At 50.6% G+C, this 25,673-nt stretch overlaps 2 protein-coding genes across 2 annotated transcripts in view; one reads left to right on the forward strand and one right to left on the reverse strand.

Annotated features, from left to right (window-relative positions):
* Positions 1–840: 840 nt before the first annotated feature.
* Positions 841–14,893, forward strand: CNTNAP1 (contactin associated protein 1). The gene is made up of 24 exons (XM_006832683.1): positions 841–904; positions 1,819–1,920; positions 2,036–2,229; positions 2,646–2,793; positions 2,873–3,076; positions 3,577–3,761; positions 4,205–4,348; positions 4,970–5,231; positions 5,544–5,693; positions 5,946–6,117; positions 6,574–6,680; positions 6,813–6,932; positions 7,287–7,490; positions 7,676–7,832; positions 7,919–8,046; positions 8,333–8,518; positions 9,477–9,698; positions 9,924–10,163; positions 11,033–11,386; positions 11,529–11,656; positions 12,070–12,163; positions 12,355–12,600; positions 12,699–12,746; positions 13,553–14,893. The coding sequence occupies exons 1-24, from the start codon at positions 841–843 to the stop codon at positions 13,813–13,815; spliced, it is 4,122 nt and encodes a 1,373-aa protein (XP_006832746.1). The 3' UTR covers positions 13,816–14,893.
* A 2,187-nt stretch (positions 14,894–17,080) lies between these two features.
* The window catches only part of EZH1 (enhancer of zeste homolog 1 (Drosophila)), a 49,446-nt gene continuing 40,853 nt past the window's right edge, over positions 17,081–25,673 (reverse strand). The window contains exons 11-20 of the mRNA XM_006832684.1: positions 24,350–24,546; positions 22,951–23,042; positions 21,951–21,991; positions 21,368–21,493; positions 19,895–20,073; positions 19,121–19,216; positions 18,612–18,693; positions 18,070–18,150; positions 17,571–17,655; positions 17,081–17,306 (exon numbers count right to left, since the gene is read on the reverse strand). Of these exons, the coding sequence (XP_006832747.1) occupies positions 17,246–17,306; positions 17,571–17,655; positions 18,070–18,150; positions 18,612–18,693; positions 19,121–19,216; positions 19,895–20,073; positions 21,368–21,493; positions 21,951–21,991; positions 22,951–23,042; positions 24,350–24,546 (1,040 nt within the window). The 3' untranslated portion in view covers positions 17,081–17,245. The remainder of the gene's footprint in view (positions 17,307–17,570; positions 17,656–18,069; positions 18,151–18,611; positions 18,694–19,120; positions 19,217–19,894; positions 20,074–21,367; positions 21,494–21,950; positions 21,992–22,950; positions 23,043–24,349; positions 24,547–25,673) is intronic.

Genomic DNA, 25,673 nt, shown 5'->3' on the forward strand with positions numbered 1-25,673 from the left:
GTGGGACAGGAAGGAAGGGGCGGGGAGAGGGACCAAGAAAGAGGTGGGGATTAGGGTCTGTGGACCCCAGTTACCTAACTTTTTCATTCCCACCTAAAGAAAACCTCTATCTTGTCAGTAGAGGGGGGTGGGAGGTGCGGAGAGGAGGACTTTGGAATATCATTATTTGCTAGCTAGCTGTATGATCTAGAATAAGTTTAACCTCTCTGAGCTTCCGGTTTTTTGGTTTTTTGTTCTCATCTGCAAAGTGGAGTAGGTAAAAATGCTGAATCCACTTAGTTATGGAGGGTGCCCAATTTAGGACCTGGACATAATTTGCCTTCAGAAAATATTAAATGTTAGTGTGTTTCAACTTATCCGTTTCCCCATCACCAGGTACCCCCTCCCTCCTCTCTTTGCTTGAAATTTTCAGGACCACAGGGCCTTTGCCTCCCTTTCCCTCACTCCTGTGGTCCCAGCCCCCTGACTGTCTTGGGGCACTAGGGTATTTCCCAGGGGCTGAAGCCTCTCTGTCTACGCCCTTTCGCTTGAGAACGGAGGCGCGCGCTTGCGCGGGGTCTGGAAAAGCGCGCGTGCCAGAAGAGGCTGGGCGGGGGGCGGTAAAGAGGGAGGTGAGAAGGTGGGAAGGAGAGGAGAGAGAAGAGCGAAGAGCCAGGATCCTGAGAAAGGGAGAAAGCAAAGCGGGAGAGTGAAAGAGGGTTGGGGGGAGAAAGGAGGGAGGGAGAAGAAGGAGGAGAGACATTGGTTCTCCGCTAACCCCTAGGGGAGAGCTGTTAACCCGAGCCCGAGCCCGAGCCGGGCGCTGGGAGGCAGCCGCCCGGGACTCGTCAGCTCTGCACGATGCGTCTCCGGCTCTTCTACATCCTACTCGCCACGGTCTCAGGAGCCCTGGGCTGGGGCTACTGTGAGTATGGGGCTTCGACACAGACAAGGTTGGGCCCAGGAACCCAGAGACTGCAGGGCGGGTCCTGCACCGCATTGCGGCTGGGTGGTCTCGGACTCTTTCCCGGCCGGCGCGCGCCCGATCCTTAGCATCCTTTCCTTCCTCTCCCCCGCGCTCCGCAATGCAGCTCCGAGGCTGGCGCGCGCGGCCCGGGCTGGGCTAGGCTTCCAGCCGAGGATGGAGTCCGCCACGGCGGGGATTTGGAGCTGGAATGCTAGCGGGAGCTGGTGCTTGGGTTTGAGGCTAGAGTTGGGGATGAGGATCGTTCTAGCCACCTGGGCTAGGGTTAAGGTTTTGCCAGGGTCTGGGCCTGGACTTCGGAGTTTGGCCCTCCCCCCGCCCTAGGATTTGTAGCTTGGGCTGGGTTTTGTGGCTGGGATCTAAGCAAGGAGTTGGGACTCTGCCTGACACTAGGTTGGAGATGGCGCAGGTGATGGTGCTAGGGCTGGCTGGGGGAAGGGACCAAGGCCTGATTTGGGGCTGGTGCGGGGTTTAAAGGCAAATGGGGTGGGACTGATTTTAAAATTGGGGCTGGAGTGGAGTCTTGGGCTGACTCAGTTTCTGAAAGATGTTGAGGTTTGGGATTGGGTTTGAGCGAGTAATGTCCCCAGGCTCCTACAAGGGCAGGAACTGAGCTTGGGAGGTCTGACGTTGTGTCGGTAGGGCTAGTCTGGGTGTCCCCCAGAAGGAGAAGGCAGCCTGCCCTTGAGTGTGCAACAATTGCTGCAGGTGATCCAGTAGGTGGCTTTAGGTAGGACTGGGTCTGCCGCTGGGAGGCAGAGAAAAGAGAACTCTGGTTGCCTAGTGGGTTCGGCTTTGGAATAATAGCCTTCGAGGGGCCAGCTCTGACCAAAGTGTCCATTCCCCTTCCCTAGACGGCTGCGACGAGGAATTGGTGGGTCCTCTGTACTGGCGTTCGCTGGGAGCCTCCTCATATTACGGGCTCTTCACAGCGCCGCGCTTTGCCCGTCTGCACGGTGAGCAGCTCGTACCGCAGCGGGGTAGAAGACTCCCAAGAACTGGGGACGGGAGGGGGAGGCGGGTTAGGATAGGGAAGGCAGCCGACGGTGAAAACCCATGCTCCTTCTGCAGGCATAAGTGGATGGTCGCCCCTGATCGGAGACCCGAATCCCTGGCTTCAAATAGACCTAATGAAAAAACACCGTATCCGGGCTGTGGCCACGCAGGGCTCCTTTAACTCGTGGGATTGGGTCACACGCTACATGGTGCTCTACGGCGACCGCGTGGATAGCTGGACGCCATTCTATCAGCAAGGGCATAACGCGGTACACCGGCGCCCCTGAATGCACATTTGGGGAGTTCCCTCTGCTAGAGACCCTGAGCTGGGCACTAACAGGAGTGGGAGGCGGTAGTTGGCACGCATGAGGAGTAAGGCCACCATTCCATTCCGAGGACTCAGTCCAGTGGGACTGCCAAGATACATCGAGATCACGGGGTTTGATAGACTTCAGGGTGAAATCTGGGATAGTTTACCGAAGGAGGGGTCATTTAAATTGAGCTTTGAGGAAAAGATTCAGAGAGTTGGAGAGGACACTCCAGGCTTGGAAAACTGTTCAAAAAGCGAGGAAGGCAGCGAGCATCAAGGAGTATTTGTTTTCCTTAAGTCGAGCTCGGCTGCGTGCGTCCCTGTGGGGTGGGGGCAGTGGGGAAACGAAGCAGATTCCTTCCCCTGACCCCGCAGACCTTCTTCGGAAATGTGAACGAGTCTGCTGTTGTGCGCCACGACTTGCACTACCACTTCACCGCACGCTACATCCGCATCGTGCCCCTGGCTTGGAACCCGCGCGGCAAGATCGGCCTGAGGCTCGGCCTCTATGGCTGCCCTTACAGTAAGGGGCGGGGACGGTCGTGGAGGGAGTTCGGGTGACAGGCAGTCAAACCCGAGCCCACCTGCCGACCTTCGCGCAGAATCCGACGTGCTCTATTTTGACGGCGACGACGCCATCTCGTATCGCTTCCCGCGAGGGTTCAGCCAGAGCCTTTGGGACGTGTTCGCCTTCAGCTTCAAGACCGAGGAGAAGGACGGGCTCCTGCTGCACACGGAGGGAGCGCAGGGCGACTACGTGACGCTCGAGCTGCAGGGGGCGCACCTGCTGCTGCACATGAGTCTGGGTGAGCTTGGTTGGCCACGCGGGTCGGACCTGAGGTTCTCCCATCGCGCCGCCCAGCTCACGCCTGATGGTCCCAGCCTTTTTCTTGTAGCATTGCGTCTAGCAAAGTGCTGGACTTGGGAAATCAAGACAATGGGATTTCAGTTTCAGTTCTGGTGTGACCTGGGGGACAAGGCACTTCCCTAAATCTGAGTTTCCTAAGTGTCAAAATCGAATCTGCGGCAACTACTAGCGTAGTTACTGTTTTGTGTCTCATAATCTTTTGGTAACACCCGCGCGATGTAGATGAAAGCAACTATCATGCCCCGAGTTTCCCAGACAGAAAAACAGGGGTAAGGGGTAAGTCACACACTGGCCATTGACGCCCACACCATCCCGTGCCCGCTTTCCCTGGCCTCCCAGGCTCTGGGCAGCCCTCAGCGCTGCACACCGTTGCTCTGCCTGGGATCTTGCTGGGGTTCTCTGGGCTCAAGGTCGGACCATACCCCACCCCACTTTCAGGCAGCAGCCCCATCCAGCCGAGGCCCGGTCACACGACGATGATGGCGGGAGGCGTCCTCAACGATCAGCACTGGCACTATGTACGTGTGGACCGATTTGGTCGCTATGCTAATTTCACCCTGGATGGCTACGTGCAGCGCTTCGTGCTCAATGGCGACTTTGAGAGGCTGAACCTGGACAATGAGGTGAGCCTGGAGAGGCTTCCCATTGTAGGCAGTTCCCGGATGGAGCTGCTCTTGTTACAGTGAGAATTCAGATTTCAGGGTGTTAACCTCAGAACTATTGAGAGGAGGCCTTGAAATCTGGATTGTGGGAATCAGACAAGGTGAAAAAACAACCCCCTTGGGTCCTCCCACCACTCTGTGGAATGGGAGAAACCCTGGACCAATGGAAACTTGCTGGACAGGTGAAGTGACATGTCCAAGGGTGTGCGGCCAGTGTTCCGTGGAATCAGGGCCTGACCCCAGACCTCCAGGTCGAGTTTAGGCTGTGATACAGACACTGGGGAAATGGGTGTTCCCAATTGCTTAGGAAGGCTATATCCTACGACCTCAAGAAAGACGAGTGGGTGTGGGTGTGTGGGTGCGCTTAGGTGTTCCGGGAGCCTCACTTCGCACCCTGCCCGCAGATTTTCATCGGGGGTCTGGTGGGCGCTGCGCATAAGAACCTCGGCTATCGGCATAATTTCCGGGGCTGCATAGAGAACGTAATCTTCAACCGAGTCAACATCGCGGATTTGGCCGTACGGCGCCACTCGCGGATCACCTTCGAGGCCAGTGGAAAGGGAGACTGGGAGGGTGGGGACACAAAACCGCTTGAAAATCAAAAAGAGATGAAAGACAGCCTGAGAATCAGATAGAAGCCTCAGACCCCTTTCTCCCTCAGCCAGGTAGATGCTCAGGTTGAGGGATGTTGCGGACATCCCAGTTAAATGCTCTCTCTGGTCTGGCCCAGTGAAGAGCTGGAGAAACGAGCTCGGGAGAATCGGCTGGATCTGGGCTCACGCAGCTGCGCAGTGACTGAATCTGATAAAGAATCCTGTAATCTTTTCTTATGCTTCCCGGCCCCACTCCACTTAGGAGGTGCGGGCAAGAGGAAGGCAGCCGGCCTGTAGCCCTTTCAACCCTGAAAGAAAGGGAAGGAGGTGGTCGCCCTAGAGAGGGTGTAACTCAGTAATAACGAGCAAGCCTCCTGGGTTGGGAAGCCCTGCCACAGCTGGACAGATGTTTCCGAAAGGGAACGGTCAAGGTAGGAGGTCTTGCTCTCGGCCGCACCTAGGGATTAGGGTCTTGACCAATGAGAAAACTGAATTCCGAGGCAAGGCCTAGGCAAGCAGGGAAGGCCAGAGGTGGATTGCTGGGCTATGCTGATGGGTCTTTGTCTTCGCCCCCAGGGTAAGGTGGCCTTCCGGTGCCTGGATCCAGTTCCACACCCCATTAACTTCGGAGGCCCTCACAACTTCGTGCAAGTGCCTGGCTTCCCGCGCCGCGGCCGCCTCGCAGTCTCTTTTCGCTTTCGCAGCTGGGACCTCACCGGGCTGCTCCTGTTTTCCAGCCTGGGAGATGGGCTGGGCCACGTGGAACTGATGCTCAGTGAAGGGCAGGTCAATGTGTCCATCGCACAGATGGGTCGCAAGAAGCTTCAGTTCGCTGCTGGTGAGAGGGGACAGAGGGTGGTGCAAGGACGCCAGAGAAGGGCAGAGGGGGCCTTTTTAAATTGGGAGGACAGAGGGAGGGAAGGGAGCAGGGTAGGAGTCCCAGTGCTCTGGGGTGACTGGAGGGAACTGGGGGGCAGATCTGGCACTAGGGGCACAGGGAAAAGCTGAAAGGCTCAGAATCCCAATATTCCTTCATTCCAGGGCCTCTAGGCTCTGCAGACTCTGTGTGGGCTGCTGAGGTGATGGGTAGATGATGGTGCTACTGAGTAGCACTTGACCCTCAACTCACACCATCACCTTTCTTGTCCAGGGTACCGCCTGAATGATGGCTTTTGGCATGAGGTGAATTTTGTGGCGCAAGAGAACCAGGCAGTCATCAGCATTGATGATGTGGAGGGAGCAGAGGTCAGGGTCTCCTACCCACTGCTGATCCGTACAGGGACCTCATACTTCTTTGGAGGTAAGTGGAGACCAACCTTGTCAGCCCTCTTTAGGTAGGAAGGTCCCACCTAAAGCCACTCAGAAGGGGCTAAATGGGGAATTTTGTAGTGATGGGCCTCAGGGAGTAGAAAGCCATTGCTTTCTCCACTTTGTCTATACATTGGTTCTAGCACCATTCTTTGCTTCACGTCTGGTTCTCCCTTGGCATCTTCCTGGGGGAGGCTCTCTTGGGTCTCCCTTGGGGGAGGCCTTACAGGGGTGGTTGCTCCAGGTTGTCCCAAGCCAGCCAGTCGATGGGGCTGCCACTCCAACCAGACAGCATTCCATGGCTGTATGGAGCTGCTCAAGGTGGATGGTCAACTGGTCAACCTGACTCTGGTGGAGTTCCGGCGGCTTGGACACTTTGCTGAGGTCCTCTTTGACACATGTGGCATCACTGATAGGTATCCAGAAGACCCTCTCCCTACCAGTGGTGACCCTCCAAAGTCCTTTCCCATGTTCTCCCAATGGGAGTGACCTTTCTCTAATCCTTTTCTCCCTTCTCCTTAATCCCTTTCCTGGAGTCCATACCTCCTTTATCAATCACCTGTTTCTTCCCTTAAAGTGACACATGTTCAGAATAGGAATGAAGCATCTGCTTTGGTCCTGGAGGGATTTTGGGGGGGGAGGACAGGATGAGGGGAGGGTCAAGCACTATTTTCCTTTTTTGGGGAAAGGGAAAACAGTAGTACTTGCCCTTTGAGAACTGTCAAATGCCCAGCATCTGGGCTTCTAGCTAACTAGTTGGTGAGGGATGGTGAGGGATGGTATCCCACCAGGTTCTGGTGCTCCCAAGCACTGAGCGGGATGCTTGTGGAGACAGAGATCCCATTCTCAGGCCCAGAGATCCCCTTCCCTAGGTGCAGCCCTAACATGTGTGAACATGACGGAAGATGCTACCAGTCTTGGGATGACTTCATCTGTTACTGCGAACTGACAGGGTACCAGGGGGAGACCTGCCACCAACGTAAGCCAGAGGGGATGTGGTGGAGCGTCACCAGAAGGGATTTGGGGACCCTGATGTGCTGGAGATGGTGGAGCTGGCCTTTCTAGGTATCTGATTCCACAATTTCCTCTTACCCACCCTACCACTTACCAGCTTTGTATAAGGAATCCTGTGAGGCTTATCGGCTCAGTGGGAAAACTTCTGGAAACTTTACCATTGATCCCGATGGCAGTGGCCCTCTGAAGCCATTCGTAGTGTATTGTGATATCCGAGGTAAGTAGCTCTGATGGGTGGTGAAGGGCAGCAGCTGACAAGTCAATGCAGGGAAGGACAGGGGGGTGGACAAGGGGCCAGTAAAGCTTAGCCGTGGTGGGGATAAAGGAGGGCAGAGGAGTTTTTGTAAGCTCAGGAATTTGTAACCTAGCCTTGCAGATAAATAGCAGCTTGTTGATCTATTCCAGCTGTCTCATCTCCAGCCTACAATGTAGACGGCCCAGGACTGGGCTGGATTGGAGTTGCTGGCCACATTTGTTGCCTCTGGGTTTCAGCAGTGATCTGGAAGTGGGCAAAGAGATGGGTAGAGAATGCCTATCTCCAGCCAACGCTCTGTCCCTTCCACTCCCCTAGAGAACCGAGCATGGACAGTTGTACGGCATGACAGGCTGTGGACAACCCGGGTGACAGGTTCCAGCATGGAGCGGCCATTCCTGGGGGCTATCCAGTATTGGAATGCATCCTGGGAGGAAGTCAGTGCCCTTGCCAATGCTTCCCAGCACTGTGAACAGTGGATTGAGTTCTCCTGTTACAACTCCCGGCTGCTCAACACTGCAGGTTGGGGGTGGGGCCAGGGAGGGTGAGATGGGGGGAGCTGGAAGAGAGCCCAGATGGGATCTGGAGAAGGAAACCAGAGGGTTCTACTGGAGCCCTGGACTAGCCATTCAAGCAAGGGTCAGGGCTGGTTGGAAGGACTAGAGTAGAGTCTAAAGGCCTGGTAACTGCCTGCCCCCCATCCCCAGGAGGCTACCCCTACAGCTTTTGGATGGGCCGAAATGAGGAGCAGCACTTCTACTGGGGAGGCTCACAGCCTGGGATCCAGCGCTGTGCTTGTGGTCTGGACCGGAGCTGTGTGGACCCTGCCCTGCACTGCAACTGTGATGCCGATCAGCCCCAGTGGTGAGGAGGGCAAATGAATAGGGCTCTCTCGGAAGTCAGGGGAAGCAGAGAACCAGAGGGCTGAACCACTGCATCCTGTCTTACAGGAGAACTGACAGGGGACTGCTGACCTTTGTGGACCATCTGCCTGTCACCCAGGTGGTGGTGGGGGATACGAACCGCTCCAGTTCTGAGGCCCAGTTCTTCCTGAGGCCTCTGCGTTGCTACGGCGATCGTGAGTGGCAGAACCCATTTGTGTGTCCTCCTGGGGCTGGCTCGCCAGTTGCCTCACTCTAGACCAGCTGACCCACTAGGGGCCTCTAGGACACTGTCAGATACTCTAGCTTCTGCTGTGATGGGATGCTCAGACTTCTTCCGACTCTTTCCTGATAGACACTCCCAGTTTCCCTCTTGATTGTGTCTTCTTACCCCTAAGTATCCCTTACTTTCCCTCACCCCACCAGGGGATCCCTCTACCCTTCAGTTTTTCTGACAAGGCCTCCCTCCCTCTGGTTTTGTAGGAAACTCTTGGAACACCATCTCCTTCCACACTGGGGCCACACTACGCTTCCCCCCAGTCCGCGCCAACCACAGTCTTGATGTCTCCTTCTACTTCAGGACTTCGGCTCCCTCAGGAGTCTTCCTAGAGAACATAGGGGGTCCTTACTGCCAGTGGCGCCGACCCTACCTGCGTGTGGAACTCAACAGTGAGCAGGCTGACACCTGACACTGGGAGGGACATGGGGGAGATGAAGGAGGTCCCTAGGGGGTCATGGGGCAGGTGGAGACTCCAGTAAGAGACAAGGGCAGATATCCTTTTGAGAGGGCTGCGGAAAGGGCTTTAGCTGTCCTTGGATTCTAGAGCTAGATTATATATATATATGGAGCTCTGGTAGCGTAGTGGTTACGAATCGGGCTGCAAACCGCAAGGTCAGCAGTTCGAGACCACCAGCTGTTCTGCGGGAGAAAGATGAGGCGTTCTGCTCCTATAAAGATTTACAGCCTCAGAAACCCTGTTCAGGGTCGCTATGAGTTGGAACCGACTCCATGGCACATAACAACAATATATATATAGTTGTTGAGAATATACACAGCAAAACAGATACCAATTCAACCATTTCTACAAGTTCAATTCAGGTGACATTGATTACATTCAAAGTGTACAACTATTTGCATCTTTCTTTTTTGAATTGCTCCTCCTCCATTAATACAGACTCAATGCCCCCTAAGTTTCCTATCTGATCTTTTGAGAGTTGCCCATTTGTTCCCATGTAGCTAGTTCTTAATAGAGCACAATGCTAAAGGGAGACATTCTTCACTAGTTAAGCCCAATGATTGTTTCGGCAGTCCTTTGCTTCTCTAGACTTTATACCCTTTACTTAGGATTAAGGAGACAGGACTCTTCTCTCCCAGCTCTAACTAGCTCTACTTCTAACCTTAGATGTGGGGCTGAGAAACTCGCTCTAGGGAGCTGCTAGTTTGGGGAAACCAAGGGTTTGTGGTTGTAAGCAGTTTTGGGGTTTGGTTCCAGGCTGTAGACAAAATGGAGGGACACTGAAGGAGCTTCATAAAGATGAGGAAGAGAGGTAGTATTGAGCGAGAAATCTACAAGGGATCCTGGAGGTCTGAGTTCTCCTCCGACCCTGACTTCCCTTGGTTGTCCAGCATCCCGAGATGTGGTCTTCGCTTTTGATGTGGGGAATGGGGATGAGAACCTGACAGTGCATTCAGATGACTTTGAGTTCAATGATGATGAGTGGCACCTGGTCCGGGCTGAAATCAACGTGAAGCAGGCGCGGCTCCGTGTGGATCACCGGCCGTGGGTGCTGCGGCCTATGCCCCTGCAGACCTACATTTGGCTGGAATATGACCAGCCTCTCTATGTTGGTGAGCTACTGTAGCCCAGAGGCAGGGCAGAAGCCTTGGGTACCTTTCCACCTTCTCAAGCCTGCTCCCCTTATGTCCAGGGGCCCTATGTCTCAAGTCCCAGTCCCCCAGGTACCACGGTTCATCTCCAGTCCCTAGAATCCTTCCACTCTTCTCTCCCCCTGGTTCCCTTCCCAACACCAATTTTTACTCCTGTCTGGCTCTACACTTGACTCCCCTTTCCAGGATCTGCAGAGATGAAGAGGCGCCCCTTTGTGGGTTGCTTGAGGGCCATGCGTCTGAATGGAGTGACTCTGAACCTGGAAGGCCGTGCCAATGCCACTGAGGGCACCTCTCCCAACTGCACGGGCCATTGTATCCACCCCCGCTTTCCCTGTTTCCATGGGGGCCGTTGCGTGGAGCGCTACAGCTATTACACATGTGACTGTGACCTCACAGCATTTGATGGACCATACTGCAACCATGGTCAGTGCCCCCCAGCTAGTAGGGACAGGAAGCCATAGGGCATAGTAAGAGGAAGAGAGGGCAGGGGAGAAAGGAGGGTGGAAAACCAGCATCCGGATTAGCATCTCGAGCTCTAGAACTGTCCCTGGGTTTCTGAGCTCTCAGCTGGGGGAGTCAGGCAGTTGAAGATTTGGAGCCACTCCAGAGAAATGAGGAAGCCTCAAGAGGGTACTATTAGAACTCCAGATCAGCAAGCACATAAGTTTCCCATCTTCCTTCCATCACCCAGGTATCACGTTATCTCCCTTATGAGCATATCTACCTCAGACGCATGATGTCCTTCTATGCCATTCCTGGTTGACCATTTCTGCGCTCCTGAAACATGTCTACTTCCTGGTTCTTGGTTAAGGGAGCCTTGACGTGTACCATTGCATGTACATGTATACATCCTACATCCAGACTACATCCTCCTGAAGGCTGGCTTTGAGGGGTGCCTAGGCATGTGGGCTAGTGATAGGAGGAATCTGTGGATTAAGGACCCCTGATACAGGGAATTAGGGACTGACGGAAAACCTTTGGTCAAGGATATTGGATGGCTCAGGATATCTGGAGTCGAATTTTGACTCTCCATATACTGTGTCCTGTCTCTAACCATCTGAGTGTCAATCTTCCCATTCGTAAACTATAGGGGTTGGATTAGATGGTCTCGAAATTTCTCATGGATTTCAGATTTTGTTCTGTGACAGAGGGCTCATGGGGACCCAAAGTGAACAGAGGTGGCCAAAAACGGAGACGTTTGAGGGAGTGTGTAAGGATAACGTGCCTAAAACCGCTGAATCTAGGAATGAAGAGACTGAGGGCTCTGACCTCCCATCCATCTCTGCCCTCAGATATTGGCGGCTTCTTTGAGCCTGGTACCTGGATGCGCTATAACCTACAGTCAGCACTGCGCTCCGCAGCCCGGGAGTTCTCCCACATGCTGAGCAGGCCTGTGCCAGGTTATGAACCTGGCTACATCCCTGGTTATGACACTCCTGGTTACGTGCCTGGCTACCATGGCCCTGGGTACCGCCTGCCTGACTATCCCCGGCCTGGCCGACCTGTGCCCGGTTACCGGGGGCCTGTCTACAATGTTACCGGAGAGGAGGTCTCCTTCAGCTTCAGCACCAGCTCTGCCCCGGCTGTTCTGCTGTACGTCAGCTCTTTTGTGCGCGACTACATGGCTGTGCTCATCAAGGAAGATGGTAAACTCCCCACCGTCTGTTTCCTACAATGTCCTTCATTCTCTTAACTGTTGATTCACTATGACAAGGATCCACGTACACTCCTAGGAGATAGATAGTGGGAGCTGGGAGGAGAGTCCCTCTTTCTTCTCCTCTTCCACAGGGACCCTGCAGCTGCGGTATCAGCTGGGCACCAGTCCTTACGTGTACCAGCTAACCACCCGGCCCGTTACTGATGGCCAGCCTCACAGTGTCAACGTCACTCGAGTCTACCGCACCCTCTTCATCCAGGTATGTGTAGAGGGAGGGAGAGTCATTCAGGACATATAGTCTCATAACCTAGATTGTGGCACCCAAGAAAATATTTGTTGAGTATATTCAATTTACAGAGGATTTTCACATCCATTCTCTCATGTGACCCCCTGGTCGTTCAGGTAAGCAGGTGTTCTTCATTATTTACATTTATAATCAACAATCAGGCTCAACAAAGAAAGTCATTTCCCCTTAATCAAACCACCAGTAGGCTGCAAACACAGGGTTCAAATCCAGGTGTTTTGTTTTTAAAACTGTAAATCCTATATGTAGGCCCACCGGTTGCCAATTTAGGACTGAGCTAGGATGCCCCCTAAGTGGTACCCCACTTAGTTTGGACAGAGTGTCTCTGGGGTCTTGGTTCTGTCAGCCTCTGGTCCCTTCTTCCTCAGGTGGACTACTTCCCACTGACAGAACAGAAGTTCTCACTGTTGGTGGACAGTCAGTTGGATTCACCCAAGGCCTTGTATCTGGGGCGTGTTATGGGTAAGCTGTGGGGGGGGGGGTAGTTGTGAGTAAGGAGTTTTGGGTACAGACCTTGGAGCCTGAAGGGACAATGGGCTGGGAATAGAGGTGATGATGGTGGCAAAACTGAGTGGGAAACCTAAGGATTGTGAGAGGGCTCTGGGCTATCAGGTGGTCCAGTCCCTTTCTTTCTGGGCCTGTCTCTCCCTTAGAGACAGGCGTAATTGACCCAGAGATCCAGCGCTATAACACACCAGGTTTCTCAGGCTGCCTGTCTGGTGTTCGATTCAACAATGTGGCTCCCCTCAAGACCCACTTCCGGACCCCTCGGCCCATGACGGCTGAGCTTGCTGAGGCCCTTCGAGTTCAGGGAGAACTGTCAGAATCTAACTGTGGAGCCATGCCACGTCTTGTCTCAGAGGTGCCACCTGAACTTGATCCCTGGTACTTGCCCCCAGGTACATCCCGGACACAGGAGAGAGAAGGGAGGGATGACAAGGGAAATGCCTCTTAACATGGGGGAGGCTTCTCCTAACTGGTGTTTTCTCCTCTTTAGACTTCCCATACTACCATGATGATGGATGGGTTGCCATACTTTTAGGCTGTGAGTAGTACTGATCATTTTGACCTCTGATCTCCAGCATTTCCTTCTAGTCTCTTATCCCCAGGGCTGAGGGGTGGTGAAGGCACTAAGGTAGATCATGGTGACAGAGAAAGTGATAGGCTATGCTGCAGGTACTATGTAACTATGATCATTTCATTAAGGGGCTGGAGATTGTCAATATCTGAGGATGCAGTCAACTTTTCATTGAAATGCAGCGTCAAAATGGGGCTCTAACTAAGGGCTAAAGGAATGGGGCTGCAATGACATCTGGAGAGCTGAGGAACTGAGCTAACTAGCAGGGAGGGATATGAGCCCTAATGGGATGCTGTAGGATAAGCACTGGACTGCTAACCACATATGGGCTATTCAAACCCACCAGCCACTCCCAGAAACCCTGTACAGCCAGAACCAACTCAAACACCACCACAAGGGATATGTAACTAGAACAAAAGCAATTAGACGATGGCAGGGGATAGAGCAGGAATGCAAACCTGCCAGAGACTTAGGAAAGCTTGATGTGTTTGTACAGGTGAGTTGGACAAAAGTATTTATGCATGGGGATCACGGTGGCTCTGTAGGATAAGCACTGAACTGAGAGTCACAAGGTTGGTGGTTTTAGTCCACAAGGCACTCTGCAGGAGAACTATGAGGCTTTCTGTTCCCGCAGAGATCTACAGCCTTAAAAACCCTATACAGACAGGGTCATTATGAGTTAGAACCGACTTGACAGTACTTAACAACATATGTGTACATGCCTAGTGGATGCCAAAGGCCTGCCCTGAATTGTTCCTTTTTTTTCCTCTTAGTTCTAGTGGCCTTCCTGCTACTGGGGCTGGTGGGCATGTTGGTGCTCTTCTATCTGCAAAATCATCGCTACAAGGGCTCCTACCACACCAATGAGCCCAAAGCCACCCACGATTACCAACCTGGCAGCAAACCTCCCCTACCTACTTCAGGCTCTGTCCAGGCCCCAACTCCTACACCAGCTCCCACCCCAGCCCCAGCCTCAGCCCCTGTCCCCCGGGACCAGAACTTACCTCAGATCCTGGAGGAGTCCAGGTCTGAATGAGTCAGAAGGGCTTCAGGGACCAAGTTCACCCTCTCTGAATTCCCCTACTCCTAGCTCCATAACATCTCACATCAGGGACATTTGGTTCCTTTTAACTGGTTCTGCCTATCCAGAGGATATCCCTTCTGCCACATTTGGTCAGCAGAGCTATAGATGGGACCAAAGGGAGTGGCTGAGCCTCACTGCCTAAACCAATTCCCTGCCCATCCCTGCTTCCCCAGACTCATGGCTGTTGGCCTACCCCAGAAGAGAAGCCTCGTGGGACTGAGATGGGACCCTTGCTGCCATTTCGGTCCCAGCTGCTGCCAGGGATTAACAACAGAGTGAAGGGGAGTTTAACTGCATCCCTTCAAATACACAATCTCAGCAGGGACAGATGTGTGGGATTGCAGGGATGCACAGGGTATGGGGGGAGGAGGCTGCTAAATCATATCCCCCAAACCTCCCCCCTGCCCTACAGCAAGTCTTCCATCTGCTTCCACTCAGCTGGGGGTTAAGGAGGGCGTCAGTTTTGTTCCCCACCCCCACTTTGTTTTTTACAGAGACCAAGAGGCCTCAGTTTAGCACCTTAGTACCTCCGCTGCTTCACTGCTTTAGCCAAAGCCATAAACAAACAGTTGCAATGTAGAGAAAATACCGCAGACACCCTGACTAGCCAGCCCTGACTCTCCCACCCTCTTTCAAGATATGCAATAGCCTTGGTGCCTGTCCAAAGGCTTGGTCCCCTCTCCAATGCATGAGGAGCCCTCTTTCCTAAAGATGCTCAGAGATGCTGCTATTTGCCCAGGAGGTCATATTCTTTATATATATTTTTTGTTGCAAAGTCTCTCTCTAGAGAAACTCTATATAGTACTCTAATTTTTTAAATTATCAGTTTATATATAAAAGAAAAAACCAATCAACTGTTCTGTGCTGTGCTGTGCCCACACTCTGTAGTCTGCTCTCCTATGTTAGAAGTCTCGTGAGTTCTGCTGGTCCCTTGCCCAGCCGGATCCAGAGCTCCACCTGAATCAGGGTTGAGCCTGCTGTGCTCTCAGACTCAGAACCTTTCCAATAAAGGCGGAGTGGTGGAGCCCCAGTCTGTGTGTGTGGCTGGCGTCGTGGTTAGGGGGCAAATGGAATGGTTCTAGGGGAGCCTTCAAAACCCTTGAATCCCCTGCAGGGGGATTGGATCCTACCAGTCTCCCATCTCTCCTCACCCACCACCATACCTTGGCCTCCTTTTCCCAACCCAGAAAGCAATGGGCAAACAGGGGGTGGTCAGAATGCTAGCGCATCAGCTGGAGCCACTCCTGTACCAACATCCCCGGGTCCTTCTAGCTCCAAAGCAGACAGTACACAACCTGCTAAAATGGATTCTACCACTTTATTCAGGTAAGAGGTCACAAGCCACAGGACTTTAAAGTGCGTGAAATTCACTGGCTATAAAACCACACATATAGCAGCCTCCCTCCCAGCCGTCACCTTGCTCCATCCCAACTTTGCATTTTGCTGGAGGGTGGGGTGGATTGAGACCCATCAGTTAAGGTGCAGAACAGCAGGGAAAAAGGAATAGGAGTACTAGTGGTCTGAAATTGGGGGAGGAGGGGGGTCAGGTTGGCCTCCCAAAGGCTGGGTAAAATTTCTTCCCTTTTCTCTTCTTCCTGCCTGACCAGCCCCTGGCAGTCAGACAGACCTGGCTGCTCCTCCTGCATCTGTCTCTGTGTCCCCCACCCTATAATTTATGAGTCATTTGGAGAGCACAGGACAGCTCCAGGGAGTCCCCAGTACATACTGAATCCAAACCATGGCTGAAGCAGGTCTCAGAGTCATGGCTGGGGCTGCCCCAATCAAATGGGCAGATGGCTTCTGTCAGGAGTGGGTAGGGAGTTTGCTGAGTGCCGGGCACACATGTGCCTACAAGTATGGTGAGTGAGTGTGTGTGCACAAGTCCCCCTAAAATCCCTAGGAGCCAGCCTGGACAGAGGGAGCCCCGTGCCTTGATAGCCAGTGGGGTTGAATGGAGGGAGCAGTCAGCATAGACTGAGGGAAGAGAAGCTCTGGCTCCCCAGAGAGAAGGGGTCAGTCCACTATCTAGTCCAGTTCTCCCAACATCAGTCTGTTCCTGCCCAAGTCCTTCCTACCCAAGCCTAACACTCCTTATTTCCCTGGAGAGCTCGGCACTAGCCACGGATACAGATGCAGGGCTAACTCTTGTTGGCCCTATTCTCTTTAATTCTTTTGTGTCAAGACAGCTCCATCTGCCTTCCCTAGGAGATGAGACACAACTGGAAATCTTCCACTCTTGCTCCTCCCTGCCCCCTCAGGAGTAGGATCTGAGCTAGGGCCCCAAAGACTGAAGCTCAAGCTCCACCCCAAACTCCAGACCTTCTAAAAGAAGGGTAAAGTGCTTTGCTCTGCGTGAATCCCAGAGAGAACGGCACCACAGACTTGGGGGGGCGGGGAGGTGATCCCACTGGCTGCCTCTCACACTGACCTCCACGTGGACCGCCATCCTATGCTTAACAGCAGGTACCACAGACAGGAAAGTAATCCCACCAAGAATCGTCCCCTCTCTAGTCTAGGCCTGGGCCCAACTACCCTGAAGAGATAAGCAACAGTGACCCCTTGGGCCAAATGGGGAATGTAAAGCCTGAAAAAACTACTTACTCTTGGGGAAATTAGTGTGTTCACACGCCAAGGCTCCCCCCCCCCACAAGGAAAACAACAAATAAAACTCTTCTTCAGTAGCAGCAAATACCTGCCAGGAGTTGCCAAGCCCAACTCTAGGAAGGAGGTGGCTGCACTGGCACCTGCTCCCAGAAATCAGAGCACACTTATCCATCCATCTCCAAAGTCTGCAGAGATGACTTGCTTGTGGCCTTTTGGACCCTGAGTGTAGCGCATTAACTACTGCCAGACTGGTTTTCCCTCTCTGCCCATGGATAGCAAGCACTTAGCTTTCCTTTGTCCAGCCTTGAAGACCGACATACTTCAAGAGTCCACACTCTCATTTAAGCCCTGCCATGAGGGAGGAGGTAACAAGGTGGCCTGTCTCCCCTCTAAATTCAGTCTGTGCTACTTGCAAAGCTCATCTCTAAGTCAGACGTAGGCTCCCGGTGCTCAGCTTCATGTAACCTGTCCTTTCCAGGTCTTGGGACCACAGAGATGTGCCTGGGAACCCCTTAGATGAGGTAAACAGAAACCCAGCATACATCGTCCCCCCTGCAGCCTGGGCACTCTTCCTCTGAGTCCCTCTCTCCTGGGTGCCAAGTGCTGGCTCCTGGTCTTCCCTTTCACAGAGACAATTCTGTCCACACTCACTACAAACGGATGGGTGGGGGTTCTCAGTGTGGGAGACACACAGTGCAGGAATCTGGAGCAGCAGTGATGTGTGCATGAAAGCAAAGACAGTGCCGCTACCATAGCGCTGGCAAGGGGCCCAGAAGGGCTACAGGACATCGGTTTCTCTCTCGATTCCCACGTACTTGAGGGCATCTGCTTGGCTGTACCTGTCCCAGAGCAGGGAGGAGGATCAAGGTTATTACTGAGGCTTTGTTATTGAAAAGATGGAACCCCTACCAAGTTTCACTTCCCCTCCCACTCCCTAACAGCTGTTTACAATGAAATAAGGTGCCCCAGAGAGACTGGAACAAAGAAACAGCTTGTCCACTGTGGAACCTTCTCTTTCATCACTATCTCCCACCTTAAGTTCCGCAGAGTCAATTCGGACAGCCTCTAAGGTCATCTCCCTAGGACATTGTTGGTTGCCTCACCTGTAATCAAAGAAGAGCTCTTCACCAGCTTGAATTGCCCTCTTGGCAAAGATCCCAATCCGATGATCTCCATTCACCATGACCACTGCAAATAGGAGAGACCCTAGTCAACTCCAAGTCAATTCCTCTAGTCCCTCAGGAGGAGTCTGAGCTGAATTTTCTCCAGTTTTCAGTGGAAACATAAATGAAGTAGAACTACAAAGTAGTCATGAAGGTAGTTGCCTCCATGTCTTTAGATGTGTTATTTTAGTTAGTGATATGGGAAAGAATTATCTTTTAAAAGATGCACATTTGCAGAAAAATGTTCATAATTATTTGATGAAAAAGCAGATTCTAAAACTGAGAGGGAAAGAGAGGACTAAAGAGGTTTCAGATGTTAGATCTTTACATAAAAACACCTCACATCTGAATCAAGTTGAAGAATAGAGAGAAATCACACTAAATGAGGCCTTCCCTTCCCCTCTGCCCACACACATCTCTCAGGTCACTGGGAACTCACCTTTGGCGTAACAGTTGGGGTTCACAGAATGGTTTGCAAATCGAATTTTGTTGCCTTTCCGGGTAGCATCCACTACAAAATCTGTATAAAGTAAATCAAGGGAGACCACAAGAATGAATTGGGCAACCTCCACAGCTTCTTTAGCCTGAATTTAAATTCCCTTCCTAGTAATAGAAGTAACTCAGTCTGATGGGGCTTTTGAAGACCAGTGTACTAACAGGAGCTGGAAAACACATGCAGTATAATTCAGTCTGGTGTGGAAACCCCACCTTAACCCCTTTGCTTCAGCTACGGAGCTCCTCTTCCTCTCTCTTGGGTATGGGGATTTCTGAAGTGTCTGTGCTCAGTGATTCTACTGTAAACACAACCCCAAAAGGGAGGTTCTCCCAAAGCAAGTGAACTGGGGCATATGGTATCTCTGAGTTCTATTTTAACACCTTGCTGGAAGATTCCGAGCTGATCTGAGCCAAACTGATGCAGGAGCAATTTGGAAGAAAGACCTGCCCAGGACAACCTTGTGAGGAGAGAAAAAGACTCCATACCATTGTTGAGGTTGAAGAGGAAGCTGGACATGTATTTATCATAGACCTTCCCTCGCCGATCAGCCTCATCCTGAGAGATGAGCTGGATAGACAGACAAGGAGCAAATTGAGTATTGGGTTGTCTGCATGGGGCAAGGCTCCCTACTGCCAGTAGGGCTGAGAAGGTGGGCAGCAGCACATATAACATAGGGGGCTCATTTGAGTATTATGCTGAGATTCCTAAGAGATAGCGCTCAGGCCATTTTGTTCCAATCCCCACCAAGACTGAGCAGTACTGAGGCTGGAAAGAGCCCCTCACCCGTTCTTGTGTATGCTGAATTGTCACAGAGCTGATAAACAGTGGTTTGTTTCAGGATTGCAAAGACTTCTGTGGGATCCCCCAGAGAGGCCACATGAAAGCTCAGCTGAGTTATTTAGAGATGAATTCATGGCAGCCTGGCTCACAGAAAATCAGGGTTTCCATCAGCATCCACCACAGTAAGAATATGAGCCAAGCCTACAGCACTCACCTCACCACAATACTCAGAAATGAATTCATTCTTCTGCACAGACTCTTTTATGAAGGTGCCCCATCCGGCCACATCTGAGGGCGCCAGGAGCAGGTGCTAGAGAAGAAGGAGCCAAACCTCAGATTACACAGCCTGTGAGTGTGGGGTATTGTGTGCTGTGTAGACATGTGCAGGTGAGGAGGAGCAGGGTGGAAAGAACTAGCAACTGTTAAAGAGGATATGAAAACAGAAAAATGTCAAAGTCATTCTGTTCTGGTGGAAGGAAAAACAAAAAGGAGAGGTGGTGACACCCCTTCCTCTAGGCTCAGGGACCTCCAGGAGCCAAATCTCCGGGAATTCAATGGTGTCTGTAAAGTACAAATAGACAACATCAACAGCGCTCCTCCCATCTGCCTGCTCCTGTCTGCTCGGTTCAGGAAGCTGACCCTTCACTGGGGCAGAAAACTTTATTAATTCAGAGAATGTATGTCTTTTAGGAGTTTAGAAATATTTTCATATACAAAGGGCGCCCTTGTGGGACAGTGCTCAGTTGTGAATCATGAGAATGGCAGTTCAAATTCACCAGCCATTCAGTGGGAGACAGATGTGGCAGGCTGCTCCCGTAAAGAGGAAGTCTTGGACACCCTATGGGGCTGTCCACTTGACGGTAACAGGGTTGGGGTTTGGTTTCACGTACAAGGCCACTACAGAAGCTGTGGAAAGGCAGGGCACTGGGGTGGCCTTCTTTCCCACGCCATCATCTGTCCCAGAGCCCTGACTGAGAAAAGCCCTCACCTTCTTGAGGCCACGCTGGATGCTACAGTTTTTACAGGAAACCACCTTGCAGTCCCAGTGCTCTGAGGCCCCACAGGTGAGACAAAGGTCGGGGTCACACTCTCGCACTGCCAGATAGCAAGGACACTGCTTGGTGTTGCACTGGGTCTTGCAGCGACAGCCAGGGAAGCGATTCTGACCTGGTGGGAAGACAAGAAGGTTCGGCTGATACGCAGCCTAGGTTGGGAATCACAGATGACTGGGGCAGCATGGCAGTAAATGTTACAAGTTAAGGAAGTTTAGCAAAACAGGAGACATGCTCCCTTCCTGATAATCACATATTCAGGCTTCCCCCACAGAGAAAACAGAGCGTTTCCCAACATTCATGCCTCTGAGTCAAAGAAATCAGGTTTCACTACTGAGAAGATGTGTTTCCAAGAGTTTCCCTAACAGTACTCTCCCCCTCTTCCTTGGTGGAATGTAGAAGGGAGGTGGACAGTGCCCCAGAGAAAACGCAATCAGTGCTTTTCACTGGTAAACCCTCACCATCAAAACAAGAATCATTTTGAGAACAGAATGTATCCGTTCTACCCCCACCCTCCTCCACCCACTACCCTCCTCAACACATACACCTCTCCACTGTGGCTAAGATCGGTATCTGCTGCCGGTACAGAACGATTCACACAGCTGCCTAGGCACCAAGGTCTGCAAGTCCTAGAGGTACCACCAAGCTGCTCAGCCTTGAGGGGAGAAGGGCATGGTAGGAAAACTGAAAAAGAAGCCCTTTTAGCTTCTACCCTGCCTTCTGCTGACATCCAGACCCCTGTTCCAACCTGATACTAAAATCCCAAATAGTGAACTAAAATAGACATAAACAGAATTTCAACTTAATTCATTTTCCTTCTTTAGGCCTGGCCGAGGAGAGCATGGTGGCATCACATGATGCAACTTCAATGTTTAATTTTTTTTTTTTTTACAGGGAACATCTTTTTTACAGGGAACATCTTTTTTTAAAAGGAACATCTTTTTTAAAGGGAACATCTTTAAAAGGAGACTGTAACTTCATTTAAGAAAAAAAGATTCCCGAGTTCTTAACTCTGCTCTGGAAGGTAAAATTGGGGAAAACATCTGATTTCTGTTGCTTTGAGAACTGTAAACTTAAGGGATTTGTTTTTTTAGTCTTATGTTGCTGTTGAGTGCTGTCGAGTTGGTTCCAACTCATAGCGATACTGCACAGGGTTTCTCAGGCTCTTTAAATCTTTGTACGAGCAGAAAGGCTCATCTTTCTCCAGCAGAGCAGTTGGTGGACTCGAACCACCAATCTTGTGATTGGCAGTCCAGTGCTTATCCTGTTCCTTCCGTAATGCCCAAAACACAGCAAAGAAAATATGAGTCAGCCTATAACAGCTAAGGGTGCAGGAAACGGGTGGGAAACCTGGGCTGTTTTGAGGCCGACTGGCCTTGGAAGTGTAGGAGAAAACGTGAAACACTTACAATCTGGGTTACACTGGCAGAATTTCTCACAGAAATTCTGAGTCATGATACAAGGGCAGGTGCTGTCACAGGGCCGGTCTGGGTGGTCGCAGGGTTGGTAGTTGTACACTTGTGTGGAAGAGTTATCTAGGAGAAAGTGGAAGAAACCAGAATAGTGCTGTGAACACTACCTGCTCTGATTCAAAGGAGATTAACCATATGTAACACATATTTTAGCACTGAAGTGAGAGACAATCAGAGATGATAGTTATTCATAGGCTACACTAGTGTTTTGTGTGCGTGTGTTTAAGAGTGCAGAGATGGTCCAGGAGACGAGGCAGCGATTTTAAACATGACATGAGGTCTAAAATGTAGTGAATGGCACACTGTGTAAGTCAAAGACCACAAGGCTCCTAACTCTGCTTCCTTACAGGTCTTCGCAGCTGCAGCGGGAAACTGAGCTGTTCTTAGCTGCTTCAGAGAACTCTGTGGTTGGTGGGAGCCGCTCAGGGTCAGTAAGCGCAGCTGCAGGTGGGGCAGAAGATGGCCATCCAGTGAGAGCTCACGGGAGCTGCCGAAGAGCACTAAGAAAGGGGAAACTTACCTTTCTTCAACTGAATTTTCCTGCAGTGTGCAGCCCACAGCCTGGAAAAGAAAAGGGGCTGCTCTGGGTCATGGCACTGGGTTTTTTTGCAGATGTGGGTAAATGACAATGTGACTTGCTCTGAGGAACTGTGGTTTGAGATTGGGGTGTATCTCACCCCTACTCTACTCTGGAAGTAGTGCCCCTATCAGGAAACTACATCCTAGATCCAGTTGGCCTGTACTTCAAGATGGAAACTTAAGCAATAACAACTTGCCCTTCAGTAAAACAAATAAAAATATTAAAGCACAAACCCACAGAAGCAACAAAACCCAGCACCACACATGCATTATAATGCTGTTATTTCATTCTCTCTCCCTCTTTGGGTGGAGGTGGGGCTAAGAAGGACGTTCAAACTGGGAAGGTAGGAAGTCCTTTCAGGACTCTACTCTGAGTGAAGGAAACTGAAAGGGAGAAGCAACAGGCATTTCCTTCTAGATTTAGAGTTGGCGTCAGCTCCTTCCTCTGATAGGCTGTAGTTATTAGAGAACCAAGCCAGGCAGAGTGCCAGCCAAACTTTTTTAAAAGCTTCCAATCCTGAAACAAACAAAAAAAAGCTCGAAGGCAGTGTTATTATGCAACTTAGAAAAACAACCCAAGTGCCAAAAAACAAAGCAAAGGAAAAAATTCTGGCCAGAGCTGAGAAGTGGGTATGGTGGTTCCTAAGGACCCAATAAGGAGCACAGGGTGGGGCCATGAGGCCAGGAGGGTCAATGGAAAACCAGATAGTTATCTCATGGCCCAAAGCATCTGGGGCTGGGGGAAAGGGACGCAGTAGGGCTGGTCCAGGACACAGACCCTCAGGGAACACTGAGAAGTCCAGCCCTCAGTTGTGTAATACTAATGGATGGACATCACATAGCCTTGTGTAATGGCTAAGAGGGAGGCAGATGGGAAGTCCAAAGAGAGTCAGAGCACAAGGGGCAGCATGGTCAAAAGAAGTCCTTTGTCCGACCCTTGCCTGTGCTTTCTTTTCTTCTTCTGTGAGGGGTTCATGAGCTCATCTGTTGGCAGCTTCAAGATGAGAGATTCTTTGACTGCAAACTGAAAGACCTGGAAGAGAAGTCCAACAAAACCTGTTACTCCTTCTCAAATGAGGTGGTCAGATAACTGACATCAGCCAGGTGCTGGGCTTGCAGGGTTCTGGAGAGCTCACAGGCAGCTGAGTGAGTGGCCCCTGGGCATCTCTTCAGTTAGGAACAAATTGGCATTAAGATGTTGGTCACTGGCTTTGAAGTTAATTCTTAAGTATTTAGCCTGACTTGAGAAGGGAAAAATACTGAGCATAGTAACACTTTCCCTGGTCAGCTGCTTTAATCTACTGCTCTTTATGCGAAATCATGAAAAGTCAGCTGCTTACCAACAGGCTCTGCCCCTTAGGAAGGGCAACTTTGAGTTTGAATGCTGAAGGCATTCCAACTCTTTTGTGCTCTAAGCACTAGTGCCCTCTGTTGGTATAAAGATGTCACAGTCACTGGACTATGTCAGTAGGACAGCATCTCAGCAAGGCTGGTTCCCCTTCAGTGTGTTTCTTTCTTGATAACACATTCGTTTTTAAACTTTTTCCTTTTGGGTTCTAGGCTTCTTTGAGATTTTGTGAAAACTATAAACCCCCTTCTCGGAACAATGCAAACACAAATAAACTTGCATACAACTCCATGGACTTTTAGGTTAAAATGCTGAGAAAAGGTATAAGCACCCAAAGGAAAGCAAAGGCATGGTTCTATTACTTGTTCTAAGAAAAGGAACCATGAAGAAGGGACCACTATGACTCCTACAGGAATGTATCATGAGAGCATGGCTCAAGGTCTGATGTCCCTTTCTTCTTATACAGCCATGTCTTCAGTCTGTCATTTCCTGCTGCCAGAGCATCAGTGGCTGATGTGTCTCTAGTGATGGCATGAGTGAGAAGTAGCAGGTCCAGGCCCAGCCACTGAGGATCGTAATTAGAAAATCAAATGACAGAAATAATGGAGAATAAAGCAACCGATGAGGCTGATGGGAGAGCAGAAATGGCAGCAGCAGGAGTGTTCCAGATAAGAAGACCCACAGAAACACCTGGGGGGCTGGGGGGGGGAGAAAGATGCTTAAAGAGTGCAGAAATATCCAGAAGATATTTAGATTCCACCGTAGCCATACACAGAAATATGAATTCAACAAAGAGAAGAGCAGTTCCCCAAGTCTGGCTATTTGCAGAAGGTTCCATATTTGGGGAACCCACTTCATGGCCCAGAAACACAGATTCAGGTGGGACTAAACCTAAACCCACCTCTCTGCAGACACACAGACTTACACGCTGGCAGAGGGCTCCATCAATAGATGGAGGACCCACGCTTGTGCTGGCTGCTTTCAGACAGTACCTGCTTGCATGTCTTAGTTCCCAGGAGTCTGGCTATTGAACAGAAGTTGTTGAAGTAGGTACCATGGAAGACTCGAAAAAGCGATTCTTCAGCCCCAGTCCATTCCACAGGCTCCAAAGGTGCTTCCACTACACAGAGCTGAGGTGGAGCTGGACTTGCCTTCTGTTTTGTGGGGGTCTGACAGCGAGAGTTAGCCTCTAAGAGAAACAGAAAAAGTTAGAATATAATTCTCATGAGTGATGTGCCACCAACTCAGAAATACTTTATTCTGCTTTATTTTTTTAAAACTTTTTATTGTGAATTGAGTGAAAGTTAAAAGAGCATTATCATTGGTTTTATATTCAACAGATTATATACTTTGCTTCATTTCAATGATGGCAACCCCTTCCATGTACCAACACTAACAGTATTTACCTCTATTCACTTTAACATTGCATTCCTCCCTGATTCCTACTACCTTTATCTTTCCTCTGCTAACCTCCCTCTTGTTGTATATTGCCTGCCCTGTCACCTGTGTTAACATGTGTCTATCTTCTAGCTCATAAATAATTTTCCTTCCCCACCAGCCCCATAACCATCATAGGATTTTATCAAGAACACCTTTTCTTAACTTTTTACAACATTCTTATCATACAGTATTTGTCCTTTTGTGAGTCACTAATTTCACTCAGCATAATGTCCTGCAGGTTTATCTATGTAGTGAGGTGTTTCGCAGATTCATCATTATTACTCAGTGTTGCATAGTATTCTATTGTGTGTTATGTACCAAAGTTTGTTTGTCCATTCTTCTGTTGATGGGCATTTAGGTTGTCTCCATCTTTTTAATGTGTCTCCTGTAGACAGCATATTGAAGGATCCTGTTTTCTTATCCATTCTGCTCTTTATGTCTCTTGACTAATGTTTGATGGGTATGAACTGACTGATGTTATTGTGCTGGTTGGTTTGTGTGGTGCTGCTGGAGTCTGGGTTCCACGTAATTTTCTGCACTGAGTTCATTTTGTTTGTGGGTTTTCTTTGTAGTTTCCTATCTGTTGTGTTATTGTTTCCTAAATAGTTCTGATTTTCCTTTTATTTTGATATGCAGATGTACTCAGTTTGTTTGAGGTGACTCTGTAATTTATTAGTATTTTTCCCCATTTAAAACAGTCTGTTGTATCTTGAAATCTATTTGACTTCCTTGCCTTTTGGAAGTTTTGTATCTACACTATTCCCTCTTTATGCTTTGTGTTTGACTTCATCATAAACTGGTATATCTGGTTCCCTATTTTGAACACTTCTGTATCTGGGTTGAGTTCTAGGTGGTGTTGTCATGTATGGTAATCTA

This window comes from Chrysochloris asiatica, unplaced genomic scaffold (genome assembly GCF_000296735.1).
Source record: "Chrysochloris asiatica unplaced genomic scaffold, ChrAsi1.0 scaffold00007, whole genome shotgun sequence".
Classification (NCBI taxonomy): Eukaryota; Metazoa; Chordata; class Mammalia; order Afrosoricida; family Chrysochloridae; genus Chrysochloris; species Chrysochloris asiatica.

Bases quoted from the DNA above. Each gene is read 5' to 3' on its own strand.
- CNTNAP1 (XM_006832683.1), top strand. From the start codon at position 841: ATGCGTCTCCGGCTCTTCTACATCCTACTCGCCACGGTCTCAGGAGCC. The intron at 3,077-3,576 runs GTGAGCTTGGTT...CCCCACTTTCAG, and splicing joins GCTGCTGCACATGAGTCTGG to GCAGCAGCCCCATCCAGCCG. The intron at 12,747-13,552 runs GTGAGTAGTACT...TTTTCCTCTTAG, and splicing joins GGTTGCCATACTTTTAGGCT to TTCTAGTGGCCTTCCTGCTA.